The sequence below is a fragment of the Salvelinus alpinus genome, chromosome 9 (assembly GCF_045679555.1).
Source record: "Salvelinus alpinus chromosome 9, SLU_Salpinus.1, whole genome shotgun sequence".
NCBI classification, from domain to species: domain Eukaryota; kingdom Metazoa; phylum Chordata; class Actinopteri; order Salmoniformes; family Salmonidae; genus Salvelinus; species Salvelinus alpinus.
In genome coordinates this window covers 18476882-18495747 of record NC_092094.1, presented here as the reverse complement: position 1 = coordinate 18495747, position 18866 = coordinate 18476882, and the positions used below count along the sequence as shown (strand labels likewise).

The 18866-nt window shown below is 42.9% G+C and overlaps 1 protein-coding gene across 1 annotated transcript in view; it reads left to right on the top strand.

The window, feature by feature from the left end:
* LOC139584439 (polypeptide N-acetylgalactosaminyltransferase 18-like) overlaps positions 1-18866 on the top strand; it is a 96003-nt gene that overhangs the window by 40232 nt on the left and 36905 nt on the right. The window contains exons 2-6 of the mRNA XM_071416279.1: positions 5989-6187; positions 6295-6461; positions 10108-10291; positions 13544-13741; positions 14167-14281. Coding sequence (XP_071272380.1) covers positions 5989-6187; positions 6295-6461; positions 10108-10291; positions 13544-13741; positions 14167-14281 — 863 coding nt within the window. The remainder of the gene's footprint in view (positions 1-5988; positions 6188-6294; positions 6462-10107; positions 10292-13543; positions 13742-14166; positions 14282-18866) is intronic.

The following is an 18866-nucleotide window of genomic DNA, read 5'->3' as shown; positions in this document are numbered from 1 at the left end:
ACTCACTCACTCACTCACTCACACACACAGGTTCTGTTATCTCAGGTCGTAAATTCCTGGCAGAGATTCTCTCCCCCTGGCCATGCAGAAAGAGACACATAGAGAGAACAAAGGGTTTCAAATGGCAAACTCCTGAATCCCCAAAATGGGGATTTGATACAAGATGTCCACTTGTGAGAAGGTGGGAATGGTCCGTGGACACTTAAGGTATGGGTTTGACTGTAACGGCTTTCTTCTTCCTCCTCTGATGAGGAGTAGTAGGAAGGATCGGAAGACCAATGCGCAGCGTGGTACGTATCCATAATGACTTTTAATAAGAATGAATACAACAAAATACAAACTAACAAAGTGAAACAAAAAGGAAAACCGTAAACAGTTCTGTCTGGTACAGACACACAAAGACTGAAAATAACCACCCACAAAACCCAACAGAAAACAGGCTACCTAAATATGGTTCCCAATCAGGGACAACGATTGACAGCTGCCTCTGATTGAGAACCATATCAGGCCAAACACAGAAATAGAAAAACTAACCTAGACAACCCACCCAACTCACGCCCTGACCATACAAAAACAAAAGACAAAACAAAGGAACTAAGGTCAGAACGTGACAATGACGAGTGTGTTTCATTTGGTGACCTCAGAGAGGACAGGAAACACATAACAATATCTCTGAATGTGTACACTTCTCAATTATGGGGTTTGCATCTAATTATTGTATAAAATGAATGAGTAAAGATTAAACTATTTGTGAAATGATGTAACGTGATGTTAAACCTTTAATGTGAGAGAATTGTATTCCCTTTAAAGTTGAACTGAGTCATTGGCCCGCCCCCGTGAGCAGACATGATCTGGCATCATAGAACCTCCTTTTCTATTGTTACGAATAAAAACCCCTCCTTAGAAAATCCACTTCAGACCACACGTACCTCGATGGACACCAAGAGGGCACAGGTTTGAGTTTAGACTAAGCAAACCCACAGCGTGAGCTGTGATTGCGAATAGTTATTGAATTCCTAACCATACCACGTGGAACATTGGCTACATGGCTGGAAATGGTTAAACTCTGAGACTATCGATCCCTATAGAATAAGAGCAAATCTTCGATACTAATTACTAGTCTGCAGCTAGAAATTATGTCAACCTGGGATGTGAAGACCGACAACCGCCGAAACAACATCTATTCTATGACAACATTTCTGAATGGTACTCTGAAGTATCCATTCTAACCACAAAATATTTTGATCTTCAGGGAAGCAGAGGGAGAGACGCTGTTGAACGAACTCTTCGCAGACGGACCGGATTCCAACAGAAATCATGACGACACACTGAGCGTCAATATATATTGATTGCAATTATTCCCGAAGGAGTGAGCGTTCATGTGCAAAGGATTAGCATTTCAATTAATATAATTATCAACTGTGTAGTGATTCCTTTTTGTCTTTCCCGCATGTTCTCAGTCCACCCCCCCCACTTCCTTTTGTCCACCAAGCCATCATATCGGCTTAGCCCACTAGGGAACCTCCCCTATCATTTCCTTGTAACCATATCTACTGTTTGTGTATGCATTTCTGTGATTATTCAGTTAGTTAGTAAATAAATGATTAAGCCAATTGGTGTATGGATGATTCATAGTAAAGGCTGGGTTCGTGCAGATAACCAACAATTTGCGACGTTTAGAATGAGACTAACGTGAGGTAAAGAATCATTCATTAATAAGAAGACTAATTTATCAGATATTAAAATATCCAATGAGTTATATTAGGAAAATTATAACTTTGTAATCTGAATATTTTCCTTGGTGCCCCGACTAGTTAATTACATTTACATGATTCGTTTAATCACGTAATAATAATTAGAGAATTGATTTGATAAAATAAGTCTCCACTTTTAATGATGCCAAAGACACGACAGTGCATCGATGACGTCGTCCCCACAGTGACTGTACGTACATACCCCAACCAGAAGCCATGGATTACAGGCAACATCCACACTGAGCTAAAGGGTAGAGCTGCCGCTTTCAAGGAGCGGGACTCTAACCCAGAACGTTATAGGAAATCCCCAATGCCCTCCGACGAACCATCAAACATTCAAAGCGCCAACACAGGACTAAGCTCGAATCGTACTACACTGGGTCGGACGCTCGTCGGATGTGGCAGGGCTTGCAAACTATTAGACTACAAAGGGAAGCACAGCCGCGAGCTGCCCAGTGACACAAGCCTAACAGACGAGCTAAATTAATTCTATGCTCGCTTCGAGGCAAGTAACACTGAAACATGAATAAGAGCATCAGCTGTTCCAGACGACTGTGTGATCACACTCTCCATAGCCGATGTGAATGTTGACCTGTTTAAAAATCTTACAAGGCCCCAGGGCCAGACGGATTACCAGGATGTGTACTCTGAGCATGCGCTGACCAACTGGCAAGTGTCTTCACTGACATTTTCAACCTCTCCCTGTCAGAGTCTGTAATACCAACATGTTTCAAGCAGACCACCATAGTCCCTGTGCCCAAGAACACTAAGGTAACCTGCCTAAATGACTACCGACCCGTAGCACTCAGGTTTGTAGCCATGAAGTACTTTGAAGGGCTGGTCATGGCTCACATCAACATCATTATCCCAGAAACCCTAGACCTACTGCAATTTGCATACCGCCCCAACAGATCCACAGATTATGCAATTTATCTTGCACTCCACACTGCCCTTTCACACCTGGACAAAAGGAACACCTATGTGAGAATGCTATTCGTTGAATACAGCTCAGCATTCAACACCATAGTGCCCTCAAAGCTCATCACTAAGCTAAGGACCCTGGGACTTAACACCCCCCTCTACAACTGGATCCTGGACGAGACAGGCTATGGGGAGGAGGTCAGAGACCTGGCCGTGTGGTGCCAGGACAACAACCTCTCCCTCAACGTGATCAAGACAAAGGAGATGATTGTGGACTACAGAAAAAGGAGGACCGAGTATGCACCCATTCTCATCGACAGGGCTGTAGTGGAGCAGGTGGAGAGTTTCAAGTTCCTTGGTGTCCACATCACCAATAAACTATCATGGTCCAAGCACACCAATACTGTCGTGAAGAAGGCACGACAAAACCTATTCCCCATCAGGAGACTGTAAAGATTTGGCATGGGTCCTCAGATCCTCAAAAGGTTCTACAGCTGCACCATCGAGAGCATCCTGACTGGCTGCATCACTGCCTGGTATGGCAACTGCTCGGCCTCCGACCGTAAGGCACTACAGTGGGTAGTGCGTACGGCCCAGTACATCACTGGGGCAAAGCTTCCTGCAATCCAGAACCTCTATACCAGGCGGTGTCAGAGGAAGGCCCTAAAATTGTCCAGGACTCCAGCCACCCTAGTCATAGACTGTTCTATTTGCTACCGCACGGCAAGTGGTCCCGGAGCGCCATGTCTAGGTCCAAGAGGCTTCTGAACAGCTTCTACCCCCAAGCCATAAGACTCCTGAACATATAATCAAATGGCTACCCAGACTATTTGCATTGCCCCCCCCCCCCCCCCTTTTACGCCGCTGCTACTCTCTGTTTATTATCTATGCATAGTCACTTCAATAACTCTACCTACATGTACATATTACCTCAACCTTTTTGCCCCCGCAAACTGACTCTGTACCGGTACCCCCTGTATATAGCCTCGCTATTGTTATTTTACTGCTGCTTTTTAATTATTTGTTACTTTTATTTATTATTTTTCTTAACTGCATTGTTGGTTAAGGGCTTGTAAGTAAGCATTTCACTAAGGTCGACTACACCTGTTGTATAAGGCGCATGTGACAAATAACATTTGATTTGACTATGTTAACTTCATGACTGTAAATTACTTCAAACTCATGCACTACTTGTGTAATTGGTAGCTTTTGGCATCAAGACAACAGCAAAGTGTTCCATTCCCATGTGGCTACTTTTTCCAGTCCAAAACACTACTGTCCATTGAAGCCTTCATAAATGCCTGCACGGCTCACCTCTTTTCCACATGATTAACCACAGAGGTCCACTATGGCTCAGAGGTGTGTTGGGGGCCTGAGCCAGGCCAAATATGTTACATACAGAACTATACAGCCTGCCTAGAGCACAGGGTAAACATTTACCCGGCTCTTACGGCTGCTCATGAATTTGAGGTGGGAAAAAGACACTGAACAATTTTTATTTTTATTTTTTCAATATATTTTTCTCCAACTACACTGTGAATGCCATTACCAAGCTGAAAATTACAAGCCATACATCAGAGCCAGTGTGTGGAAGAAGCAATTACCTGTTCTCAGCTTTACATATTTACAATAATTTACTGGAAATAGGATTGTGTAGAATTATTTCATCTCATAGATTTTGCAGATTGTATGAAATATAATTTAATACAGTTACTCAACAGGCGGAATGCACACATCTCCTTCATTGAGCTTTGAAAACTACGTAATATTGTCCATTTCCCATAGGGATACTATACTGTTGTTGACAGTTTGGAGAAAAAGACTTCAGATAGCTAGCAACAACGACAAGAAACTGCCATGTGGGGAATCGTAAGTGCCTCGTTTCATCTAATTTCATCTTGTTCTTGATACCATGTCTTATTTTGACTGATTTCATGTCGGAAGTTTACATACACTTAGGTTGGAGTCATTAAAACTAGTTTTTCAACCACTCCACAAATTTCTTGTTCACAAACTATAGTTTTGGCAAGTTGGTTAGGACATCTACTTTGTGCATGACAAGTAATTTTTCCAACAATTGTTAATAGACAGATTATTTCACTTATAATTCACTGTAACACAATTCCAGTGGGTCAGAAGTTTACATTAACTGAGTTGACTGTGCCTTTAAACAGCTTGGAAATTCTTAATGCTACAGCATACAATGACATTCTAGACGATTCTGTGCTTCCAACTTTGTGGCAGAAGTTTGGGGAGGCTCTTTCCTGTTTCAGCATGACAATTCCCCCATGCACAAAGCGAGGTCCATTCAGAAATGTTTTTTTCGAGATTGGTGTGGGAGAACTTGACTGGCCTGCATAGAGCCGTAACCTCAACCCTATCAAACACCTTTTGGGATGAATTGGAACGCCGACTGTGAGCCTAATCGCCCAACATCAGTGGCCAACCTCACTAATGCTATTGTGGCTGAATGAAGGCAAGTCTCCGCAGCAATGCTCCAACATCTATTGGAAAGCCTTACCAGAAGAGTGGAGGCTGTTATAGAAGCAAAGGGGGGACCAACCCCATATTTATGCCCATGATTTTGGAACGAGATGTTTGACGAGCAGATGTCCATATACTTTTGGTCAAAAAGTGTATTTAATCAGAGTATTATTGTGCTGTCAGGAGACCCTGCGTACTGAACCCTTCATGTCAACATCCTCCTCAGATATAGTTGTGCCCTCAGAGTAGCAAATGTTGGGGTCCCAGTCGTGGCAGAGATTAATGACTTAGTACTGAGAGAGAGTGCAATGTAGTGGCTATAATTAAATAACCTCGGCCGATAATTAGCATTCAGTAATTACCTGCGCCGAGCCCTTCATCACTCGCTGTGCTTTGTGAAGTCATTTCATCACTCGCTGTAAATACCTCAGTAACTTTCCACTGGGTTGCGTTCTTTTAGCTCACAAGACTGGTGTTGAGTGAAAGAGATTATCGTATTGTCCAGACAATGTGATATAGTAGGACTAACCTGTTTGGTATTGCTGCTTCAGTAGACGACCAGAAAAGTTGAAATATGCATGTGTATTATCATTAGTCCGAGGCCTCAGTAACACATAGCAGCGTTTCACATGATGGATCAATTCAAATGCTAATGTTTTCCCGGAAGTGTGCCTGTTATAATGCTGAATACAATGACTTTTCACCACCTGGTATAAATCTCTTTAATGTAAGCTATGTGAAGTATGCGGCAACGTCATGAATGTAAATAATATTCTTTCTATTGCCCAGCCACACATTTTATCTCTTCTCTTCCTCTCTCCTACTGAAGTGCCCCAAAAGGATAAGGACAGTGAAGAAAAAGCAGGGGAGTCCCTCTCAGACTCCTCCCTGTTCGTCCGCTGGGGTCATGACCTTGGTCCTGAGAGTCGCCGGGTGGCGCTGAAGAGGTTCCAGTACTACGGCTACAATGGCTACCTCAGTGACCGCCTCTCTCTGACCAGACCCATCCCAGACCTCAGACCTGATGGGTCAGTGACCTTTGACCTTTCTGTTGGTTCTTTTTTATCATCCATTTAAAACAAATATTTATACAAGTTGTTTTTTCATATCTTGTCTGTTTGCGGTTTCTCCTCAGGTGCAGAAACATGTCGTACCCCTCCAATCTCCCCCAAGTCAGTATCATCTTTATCTTTGTGAACGAGGCCCTGTCGGTCATCCTGCGCTCCATCCACACAGCCATGAACAGAACTCCCTCCCACCTCCTCAAGGAGATCATCCTGGTTGATGACAACAGCAACAATGGTAACTCCTATATTCTTACCAAATGTAGCCTACAAAATATACAAACTGCATTGCATACAGGAAGCCATTCAGGCTGCTTACTAGCAAGCATAAATGCATGCCTACACACTATGTATTTACATCATCATACATAGATCAATTCACACTTGACATGCTTGAGGACGGAGAGTACATCAGAATTTTCTCTTTAATGTTCTTAAAAAATGTATCTACCCCTATACACATTTACAATATCAAAAACAAAATTGCTGGTGTTGCTTGCCAATTTAATGGATTACTTTCACACAGCTCCCAATTAACTTATTTGTTATCCTAGTTATTTCAGCAGGACAGACCTGCATACTGATCAGCTATAGAGCCAGAGGGAAGTGAGAAGATTTAAAGGCTCTGTTTTACCTAGACTGATCAAGGTGTTTGAGCTGCATACTTGACTGAACATGTATCATATTATGGTGACAAATGAGGGTCAAACGAGTCCGGCAGAGGGATAAAAAAAAAACAGGCTGCTTCTTTTGAATTAATATTTTTATTAAGGCCTCCTATTTCAGGCTATAAACATTGAATCATTAGATTAAAAAGAGAGGAGCATCCGTAATGCAAATGAATTGGAAAACGGAACCGTAGCCCAGAGGCAGAGTATTACTGAGAGTGGAAATGAAGCTATAAAATGTTCCTTTGTGGCCGTTGATATTCTAATTAATTCCTTGGCAGTTGGCTCACTTTGAACAATGAGACACTTCCCGTTCTGTACAGTTTCAGTCTGGCTAACAGCTACCCATCCTTAGTGGGGTTCCTCATAAGGTCAGCTGGGGTTAATTCCCATGACAATCCAATTAATCTAATCGACCTTAGTCCTCTTATTTGTACTCTTAATTTCTAAATGAGTTAAATTACTGTATTTTCACCACTAACTATCGCTGTATATTACTTGGTTAATCCTAATCAGTTCATGGTTGTATGATGAATACTGCTATACATAACATGTCTGAAAGCTATTGTCCCCTAAAGTGTCTCAGCTTACTCCCCAACACTGCTGGATTGAAAACGGACAGTGATGTCTGATCCTCGCCCTTAATGACCCAATCACTCCCTCTCGTTGCCATGGTAAACCACTGCCATGACCACCTAACAAATTAAACAAACAGGTGGCAGATGGCGCTTGTGGGAAAGCAGAATGGACTTCCCTCAACCAGACGATGCTGAGGGCTGCTGATAGACATCAATAATAGGATATTTCCAGAGGACTTTTCACAACCCCAATATTATTCCTTTGAATTACCCTTTACTCCATGGAATGTGGAATAGATGGCACTTCGGACTGTAAAGCACATTTCAAATACGTGGTTAGTTGATGGTCCTAGGTAGTCTACACTGTATATACCTTCAGCAGATTTCACAGGTGTAGGCTTTTATAAGACTTAATGAGAAATATCTACACACTGTTTCAAAGCTTCCCAGGGTTTCATGCTGCAATGTCACTTCTTTGTAAAGGTCATACAGACTCTGTGATGCTTATACAAATCCATATTAGAGGTCGACCGGTTATGATTTTTCAACGCCGATACAGATTATTGGATGACCAAAAAAGCCGATACCGATTAATCGTCCGATTCTTATTTTATTTATTTATTTGTAATAATGACAATTACAACAATACTGAAGGAACACTTATTTTAACTTAATATAATACATCAATAAAATCAATTTAGCCTCAAATAAATAATGAAACATGTTCAATTTGGTTTAAATAATGCAAAAGCAAAGTGTTGGAGAAGAAAGTAAAAGTGCAATATGTACCATGTAAGAAAGCTAACGTTTAAGTTCCTTGCTCAGAACATGAGAACATATGAAAGCTGGTGGATCCTTTTAACATGAGTCTTCAATATTCCCAGGTAAGAAGTTTTAGGTTGTAGTTATTATAGGAATTATAGGACTATTTCTCTCTTACGATTTGTATTTCATATACCTTTGACTATTGGATGTTCTTATAGTGTCACGCCCTGAGATCCTTTTTATGTCTCTATTTGGTTTGGTCAGGGTGTGATTTGGGGTGGGTATTCTATGTTCTTTAGTTCTATTATTTGTATTTCTATGTTTTGGCCAGGTAGGGTTCTCAATCAGGGACAGCTGTCTATCGTTGTCTCTGATTGAGAACCATACTTAGGTAGCCCTTTTTCCCACTTGTCGTTGTGGGAGGTTAACTTTGTTTGTGGCACATAGCCCTTTAGATTCACGGTTGTTTTGGATTGTTTGTTTTTGTCGGCGTCATATAAATAAAGGAATATGTACGCTCACTACGCTGCACCTTGGTCTACTTCTGTTGACGGCTGTGACATATAGGCACTTTAGTATTGCCAGTGTAACAGTATAGCTTCCATCCCTCTCCTCGCCGCTACCTGGGCTCGAACCAGGAACACATCGACAATAGCCACCCGCGAAGCAGCGTTACCCATGCAGAGCAAGGGGAACAACTACTCCAAGTCTCAGAGCGAGTGACGTTTGAAACGCTATTAGCGCGCACCCCGCTAACTAGCTAGCCATTTCACATCGGTTACACCAGCCTAATCTCGGGAGTTGACAGGCTTGAATTCATAAACAGCAGAGCTGCTGGCAAAACGCACGAAAGTGCTGTTTGAATGAATGCTTACGAGCCTGCTGTTTCCCACCATCGCTCAGTCAGACTGCTCTATCAAATCATAGACTTAATTATAACATAATAACACACAGAAATACGAGTCTTAGTTTCCGAATTCGACCATATTAATGACCTATCATCTCAAAAACAAAACATTTATTATTTCAGTGAAATACGGAACCGTTCCGTATTTTATCTAACGGGTGGCATCCATCAGTCTAAATATTCCTGTTACATTGCACAACCTTCAATGTTATGTCATAATTACGTAAAATTCTGGCAAAATAGTTTGCAATGAGCCAGGCGGCCCAAACTGTTGCATATACCCTGACTCTGCGTGCAATGAACGCAAGAGAAGTGACACAATTTCACCTGGTTAATATTCCCTGCTAACCTGGATTTCTTTTAGCTAAATATGCAGGTTTAAAAATATATACTTCTGTGTATTGATTTTAAGAAAGGCATTGATGTTTATGGTTAGGTACACGTTGGAGCAACGACAGTCCTTTTTCGCGAATGCGCACTGCATCGATTATATGCAACGCAGGACACGCTAGATAAACTAGTAATATCATCAACCATGTGTAGTTATAATTAGTGATTATGATTGATTGATTGTTTTTTATAAGATAAGTTTAATGCTAGCTAGCAACTTACCTTGGCTTCTTACTGCATTCGCATAACAGGCGGGCTCTTCGTGAGACAGGTGGTTAGAGCGTTGGACTAGTTAACCGTAAGGTTGCAAGATTGAATCCCTGAGCTGACAAGGTAAAACTCTGTCGTTCTGCCCCTGAACAAGGCAATTAACCCACCGTTCCTAGGCCGTCATTGAAAATAAGAATGTGTTCTTAACTGACTTGCCTAGTTAAATAAAGTTGTACAAAAAAAAATCGGCATCGGCATCCAAAATTACCGATTTCCGATTGTTATGAAATCTTGAAATCGTCCCTAATTAATCGGCCATTCCGATGAATCGGTCGACCTCTAATCCATATACGACTGTTTCTATAGCTGAGCTGAAGGAGAACCTTCAACACTTTGTGAAGGAGACCAACTCCCAGCGGCCAGACTTCATCAAACTGGTCCGTCACGACAAGCAGGAGGGACTGATCCGCTCCCGGGTTAGTGGGTGGAGGGCCGCTAGCGCCCCCGTCGTGGCCCTGTTCGATGCCCACGTGGAGTTCAACATCGGATGGTAAGGGACTGGGATGCCATATGTGTATGTGCCCATCTGTCCAACAGCTAAAAACCTTGTGCCCATTTATGATATTTGATGTAAGTGCGGTAGAATTGATATGTGTTGCATTTTCTCAGTCATTACCTAAGAGCTATTACATAAGCTATTACCTAAAAGAGCTAGGTTGGTAGATGAGGTAGAGGGTTTTCAGTCAGAATAATATAATATGTGACTGCCCTCAGCTCTTAAAGGCATTAGGGCTCAAAGGGTTGACGTGCTGCTGACTGGAGTTGAGATATGAGATGTGTTGTCCATGGCAACCGAGTGTGTCAGGGCTTCCTGTTGTCTGACAGAGTTGATGTGCCTGTTAATCATTCTCTCCACAGCTTGACAGGCCGACCGACGCACATATCTCTGAAGAGCCTGGGCTCAATTCAAAATAACCCCACTTACTCCTGAGGTGCTTTGGCACAGATCTCAGAACACACAGGTCTCCTCACTTCTCAGAGCTACCAGATTTAATGTCTTTGACCAATGAAGTAATTTGCCTCAATGCGATGCCAGTGCTTGAAAAGCAGAGTACATGAGGCTCTCAGCTTGTCTTTTATGCACAGAAACATGTTGATATAATTACAGGTTGGCTGTTCATATTAACATTGATCTGAGGCCTTTTGTACAAAAAACTACTTTGATGCTATTTGTGTGTGTGCTGATGATCCTTCCTTTTCCAAATGTAATTACACACATATGCAAGCCCTGTGGAGATCTAACATGGTTATTTTTAATGATTGATTGAATAATGTCTGTCATTTTAAATGACAGAGGGCGACTGACTGCTATATTTAGCACCTCACTCTGCTACTGTACATTACAATCATCAGGAGCTGTGGACATGTTGTCTAGTGCCAGTCGACAACAGATTTTCTGTCTATCTTGATGTGTTCTATCTAGTCTAAAATTGAAAACTCAAACTCCCATGAACAAGACTTCAAGTTACCTTTTAGTGAGGAGAACTACACTGAGTGTACAAAACATTAAGGACACCTTCCTAATATTGAGTTGAATCCCCCTCTTTTGCCCTCAGAACAGCCTCAGTTCGTCGAGGCATGGACTCTACAAGGTGTCGAAAGCGTTCCACAGGGATGCTGGCCCATGTTGACTCCAATGCTTCCCAAAGTTGTGTCAAGTTGGCAGGATGTCCTTTGGGTGGAGGGACCATTCTTGATACACACGGGAAACTGCTGCGTGTGAAAAACCCAGTAGCATTGCAGTTCTTGACACAAACCGGTGCGCCTGGCACCTACTACCATAACCCATTCACTGGCACTTAAATCTTTTGTCTTCCCCTTCACCCTCTGAATGGCTCACATGTACAATCAATTGTGCTTAAAAATCCTTATTTAACCTGTCTCCTCCCCTTCATCTACACTGATTTGAAGTGGATTTAACAAGTTACAGTACATCAATACAGGATCCTAGCTTTCACCTGGATTCACCTGGTCAGTCTGTCATGGAAAGAGCAGGTGTCCTTAATATTTTGTACACTGTGTATATAAATGTGTTAAGATGTGTATTTCCTTGACTGTGGCTTTGACTCTGAGCTCCAGAGTTCCTCTGTGGAGATGGGAGAACCTTCCAGAAGGCCAACTATCTCTGCAGCACTCTACCAGTCAGGCCTTTATGGCCAGATGGAAGCCACTCCTCAGTAAAAGGCACATGACAGCCCACTTGGAGTTTGCCAAAAGGCACCCAAAGGACTTTCAGACCATGAGAAACAAGATTGTCAGCGTGCATGGTCTGATGAAAACAAGATTGAACACTTTGGCCTGAATGCTAAGTGTCACATCTAGAGGAAACCTGGCACCATCCCTACAGTGAAGCATGGTGGTGGCAGCATCATGCTGTGGGGATGTTTTTTAGCGGCAGGGACTGGGAGATTTGTCAGGATCTAGGGAAAGATGAACGGAGCAAAGTTTTTTTTTTTACTCCCTTTTTCTCCCCAATTTCGTGGTATCTAATTGGTAGTTAGTCTTGTCCCATCGCTGCAACTCCCTTACGGACTCGGGAGAGGCAAAGGTCGAGAGCCGTGCCTCCTCTGAAACACAACCCAGCCAAGCCGCACTGCTTCTTGACACAACGCCCGCTTGACCCGGAAGCCAGCCGCACCAATGTTAGGGAGGAAACGCTGTACACCTGGCAACCGTGTCAGCGTGCATTGCGCACAGGCCTGCAACAGGAGTTGCTAGTGCGCGATGGGACAAGAACATCCCTGCCGGCCAAACCCTCCCCTAACCCGGATGACGCTGTGCCAATTGTGCGCCACCCCATGGTTCTCCCGGTCGCGGGCGGCTGTGACAGAGCCTGGACTCGAACCAGGATCTTTAGTGGCACAGCTAGCTCTGCGATGCAGTGCCTTAGACCACTGTGCCACTCGGGAGGCCCACAGAGAGATCATTGATGAAAACTTACTCCAGACCGCTCAGAACCTCAGACTGTGGTGAAGGTTCACCTTCCAAAAGGACAACAATCCTAAGCACACAGCCAAGACAACGCAGGAGTGGCTTCGGAAACAAGTCTCTGAATGTCCTTGAGTGGCCCAGCCAGAGCCCGGACTTGAACCTGATCGCACATCTCTGGAGAGACCTGAAAATAGCTATGCAGTAACGCTCCCCATCCAACTTGAAAGAGCTTGAGAGGATCTGCAGAGAATAATGGGAGAAACTCCCCAAATACAGGTGTGCCAAGCTTGTAGCGTCATACCCAAGAAGACTTGAGGCTGTAATTGCTGCCAAAGGTGCTTCAACAAAGTACTGAGTAAAGGGTCTGAATACTTATGTAAATGTGATATTTCCTTTTTTTACATTTTATACATTTGCAAACATTTCTAAACCTGTTTTTGTTTTGTCATTGTGGGGTATTGTATGTAGATTGGGTCTGAATACTTTCCAAATGCACTGTACATGGTAATACGCTTTATCCAACCTCATTTGTTTCACCCACCAAATCAACACATCTCATATTATGTGTGTGGCGTGGAATACTGTAACCTATAGCCATAGGACAAGAACTCATAAGAAGCCATTAACAATCAGTGGGCAGGATGAAAGACCCACATTCCCACTGTTTCCCCCCATCTTTCCTGTGATGTTAGGGAAGTGATGAAAAATGTATGGTGAAAGGTGTTCTCCCTCATATCAGTTTCATAGGAAAAAGACACAATGTATCTCAAAGCTTCAGAACGTCCCACCATGCCTTGTGTCTTCCCAACAGGGCCGAGCCCATCCTGCTCAGGATCAAGGAGGACAGAACGCGCATCATCTCACCGTCGTTTGACAACATCAAGTATGACACGTTTGAGATCGAGGAGTATCCACTGTCTGCTCAGGGCTTCGACTGGGAGCTGTGGTGTCGCTACCTGAATCCACCCAAAACCTGGTGGACCCAGCACAACACCACCGCCCCTATCAGGTTGCTGTCAGCTAAGACTTTAACAGTCAACTGTTATCTTCTGCTATTTCACTGGCACTGTTTCTGTTGGCATTGAGAAATCCACATGTTGTTCAGTCTTTGATTTTGATAACAGAACAATGTAAGAACTATGTGTGTGAACCTGTTGCATCAGTTTGATGTAGATGAAAGCTCTTTGTTTTTAGACAGCCGTTACTTAGTAACATGATACAGAAAATCATGCTTATTCTTGACAGAAAAAAAGGAATAGGCCAACAACCTTGTAGGTTTATTATTGAAAACAAATGTTTATCATGAAATCAAATGTGCATAATCTTCAGCTGAGCACTTAGTGTTACAAATAAATGAGCAAGTACTAGGAAGTAGTTCACAGAACTAAAGCGCATAAATGACTGTTTCTCTCTCTTTTGCCATCTTTGTACCAGGAGCCCAGCTCTAATTGGCTGTTTTGTGGTGGACAGGAAGTACTTTGAGAAGATTGGTCTATTGGATGAGGGAATGGAGGTCTATGGTGGAGAGAATGTGGAGCTTGGCATCAGGGTGAGTGGAGTCCAAATTATAATCAGCTCAATATGTTTAAATAGGGCCAAATCCTAACTTGAGATCGGTCCCCCATTGACATCAATGAGTAATTTACACAAGAGTCTCAGTTACGTACATGCCCAGATTTCAAGTTAGGATTTGAGGACTCTTAAACTCATTAGTGTGTGTAATAATCCACTGCTGCACTACTGTCTGTTGCTGGCAGATGCAACCAGTCAGCTCAGCACTCCTCCAGATGGGCCATGGGAGGAGCTGCAGTGTGTCAGGAACCCCCACCTTCCCCCATGGTGTGCTGAAACTCGACCAGCTCAGCGACTTGCACACTTGCATATAGCCATAGATCTGAAAGTATATCAAAAAAACACTTAGACGAACCCTAATTACTATGGGACATGCATGCACACTGCACATAGAATAGAACGGGCTTGCAGGCTCAAACCTGGCAATTTGATTGGTAAACTCATGCGGACACTCGCAAAGGCTGCCTGGTAGTGTGATACAACAATTTCCATGGTTATTTGGAATGTTCTATTACTGATGCTGGATTGCCATGGTAATGTAGAATGTTTATTCCAGTGGAGGCTGGTGGGAGGAGATGTAGGAGGGCGGGCTCATTGTACTGGCTGGAATGGAATAAATGGAACGGTATCAAACACATCACATATATGGAAACCACGTTTGACTCTGTTCCATGTATTCCATTCCAGCCATTACAATGAGCCCGTCCTCCTATAGCTCCTTCCACCACCTTCCACTGGTTTATTTAAATGATGCTAACTTAAGGGGCTCATGCAAAGGAATGTAGTTTTTCTAATGTCAGTTGAGTTGACTCAACAAATCACAGCACAGATTGAATGGTACACTTCCTGCTTTTACTTCCTGGCATGGGCACCCTCAAAATGGCTGCCAGTCCACCCATTATTCCATCATTGACTTGAATGGGGAATCCTGTTATATTCATTCTATTTCTATGGTGGGTCCTGTGTGGATATTTGTGCATCCTTTCCCTTGCAGCTTTGTGGTGCTGCAGTATCAGGAGGGAAGGGAACAGCCAACTCTTTGGTAGGAGTAAATCCCGTCCTTCACTCTGAAGACCGGGTGTTATAATAATTGGTCAGAGCAGCTGTGGTTCCAGCTGTCACTCCCTAGACTGCATCTTACAGTAGCTTCTCTAAATGGCTAACTTCATCCTTCTGAAGGGAGAAATGTGCTCTCTAGCAACTGTATTGCTTTATGGATCTGGCAAGTGGAGGTTGATGTTTATTGGGATGGGTCTGGTCCTGGAGGCAGAACCGAGCGATTTTAGATGGGTCAGTTGCAAATTCTAAATCGTCTGTATTGTAAAAATATATGTAAACAAAAAATTGCTTTTTGGTCTTAATTTAAGGTTAGGCATTCGGTTTAGCAGTGTGGTTAGGGTTAGGTTTAAAATCACATTTTATGACTTTGTGGTTGTGCCAGCTAGTGACCATTCTGCAGAGCTGCCTCCAGAACAAGATTCAGGACAAAAAACTCTAACCTGCTGGCTAAATGGGAAATTCTTATTGTGTGGAAATATGGCAAAAGTTCAAGGACTGTCCATACACTACATGGTCAAAAGTATGTGGATATCCCTTCAAATTAGTGGATTAGGCTGACCGGCGTATAAAATCGAGCACAGCCATGCAATCTCCAGACAAACATTGGCAGTAGAATGGCCCGTACTGAAGAGCTCAGTGACTTTCAACCTGGCACTGTCATAGGATGCCACCTTTCCAACAAGTCAGTTCATCACATATCTGCCCTGGTCAAATGTAAGTGCTGTTATTGTGACGTGGAAACGTCTAAGAGCAGCAATGTCTCAGCTGCGAAGTGGTAGACCGTTATGGTCTATGATAGACGCTCACAGAATGGGACCACCGAGTGCTGAAAATCATCTGTCCTCGGTTGTAACACTCACTACCATTCCAAACTGCCTCTGGAACAGAGCACCTGAGTGGAGTTGAGCCGTTGGAAATCCCACTCATCGGTCATCGCTCCATGTGCTTTCATACTGTGCTGCTAAAAACTGCTCCGTGCTCACATGAAAAACAACTGCCGCTCCAAATTCGCTCCATTCATTCAAATCACAATTTAACCAACACCCATCTATTTTTGTGACTACCTGGACCTACCAATTGTTTTTTAAGTATTGAAACCAAACCATATGGATTTGAATGAAAAGTATTTGAATAAACATGAAAAGGTGAATGTAAGAAGCGAACATAATTTCAAATAGGCTACATGTCATATAAAACAGCATATAAAAAGTCTAAATAGGTCAGGAGCCAGACAGGGAGCCTAAGAAGGAACGGAAATTAATTATTTAGGCGATATTATTTAAATTATTTGAAGGCTATAGCCTACAAAAAAATGCATTGTGAAGCATTTGTGAGTGCGACACAATAGGCTGGTGTGGACATAAAGCGCTCAGTATTTAAACAACATTTAGTTGTATTAAATCTGTATAGTCTATAAATTGCACATATAGGCTGTGACTTACTTAGAATTAAATACACATTAAACAAAAAATTACTTGGTGCCTTTTTGAAATTATTTTTTAAATAAATCTTTAGAAACACGAGTCTGGCCAGTCTGTGGCTTCTGGCTCATGTGATGGTGCCTGAAGAGCAGGCCAGAAGTGGATAATATCCTCTCCACGCTTGCAAAGCCACTGGGGATGATAAACACCGTTTTGGCCACTCTTGCCAGTTTTTTGTATTTCATTTTTTATATATAGCTAGGCCTGAAGGTTTTTAGGCAAAATAACCCAATCAAAACGGAATGCTCTTTGAATGTGGGAATATGCCAGGCCTATTGGGCTAAAATCAATTATGGCCCATTGTATAGATAATTGTACGAAAATGAACGAAACGTTTAAGAGATCAGATTTTTTGTTTATAATACTTTGCTACAATGACACACTTAGTTAATGACCCACCTTGTTCCTTTCTTTTAGCATGCTTTTGGGATATGATTCTTTTCAGATTCCACAATGATTCTTTAGTTGTGGACAACACACTCCCTCTCTTACTCTTGGACCTCATCTTTATAAGTCCCCTTGATTTAGCACCTGTGTGTTTAATCAGTTTCTTTATGAAAATATTTAGCGAACTCTGACAGTAGCTAAATCAGGGGGCTATAGCAGCACACAGGTATACTACAAATGCATGCTGGGGCAGGATGCCCTGAGCTCGTGAAGTGAGTGCTACTGTAGAGAAATTGGAGCGGGCGAGAAGGCCGACGCTCCAGCCTTTGAATCTCGCTGCAGTCAAATTGGGCATGCTCCTTGCTCCGCTCCAGATCCGTTCTGCTCACATATTCTGCTCTCGAAGTAACGTCAGCACAATAACTGTTCGTTGGGAGCTTCATGAAATGGGTTTCCATGGCCGAGCAGCCGCCCGCAACCTAAGATCACTATGCGCAATGCCAAGTGTCGGCTGGAGTGGTGTAAAGCTTGCCACCATTGGACTCTGGAGCAGTAGAAATGCGTTCTCTGGAGTGATGAATCACGCTTCACCATCTGGCAGTCCGACAGACTAATCTAGGTTTGAAGGATGTCAGGAGAACACTACCTGCCCGAATGCATAGTGCCAACTAAAGTTTGGTGGAGGAGAAATAATGGTCTGGGGCTGTGTTTCATGTTTCGGACTAGGCCCCTTAGTTCCAGTGAAGGGAAATCTTAACACTACAGCATACAATGACTTTCTAGACAATTCTGTGCTTCAAACTTTGTGGCAACAGTTTGGGGAAGGCCCTTTCATGTTTCAGCATGACAATTCCTCCGTGCACAAAGTGAGGTCCATACAGAAATGGTTTGTTGAGATTGGTGTGGAAGAACTTGACTGGCCTGCACAGAGCCCTGACATCAACCCCATCGAACACCTTTAGGATGAATCGGAACGCCGACTGCGAGCCTAATCGCCCGACATCAGTGGCCGACCTCACTAATGCTATTGTGGCTGAATGAAGGCAAGTCTCCGCAGCAATGTTCCAACATCTTGTGGAAAGACTTCCCAGAAGAGTGGAGGCTGTTTATAGTAGCAAAGGGGGACCAACTCCATATTAATGCCCATGATTTCGGAATGAGATGTTCGACAAGCAGGTGTCCACATACTTTTAGCCATGTAGTGTATAACCCTATTGAGACAGATGTTGGTATAAAGATCCATTGAATCTGTGGAGAATCACGATTATCAGGGTGCTGGAGTTTATTTTTAGTACAGTACAGAAAAAGCATAGCCTGTCCTAACAGGCTATGTGTGCGAGTGCATATGTAATCCCCTCTATCTTTGCAGATAACAGAAACTCAAGTCATGGATAATCAGTGTTGTTGTCAATGTAAATGAGGCATTTTATTAACGGAATCCGGAATTACACTTCTTTCCACAGGGCATAACATCTCCCGTAGTGAATAGTTCTATTTAGGCCTGCCAAAACAAGGGGAATCATCAGTAATGGGATTTGTCTGTTTTTCTACCAATGCTTCCTCCCTGGTACCCCATAACCACATGTTATGCTTTAATAAAGACTTTATTTATAGGTCTATCATCATTATGTCTGT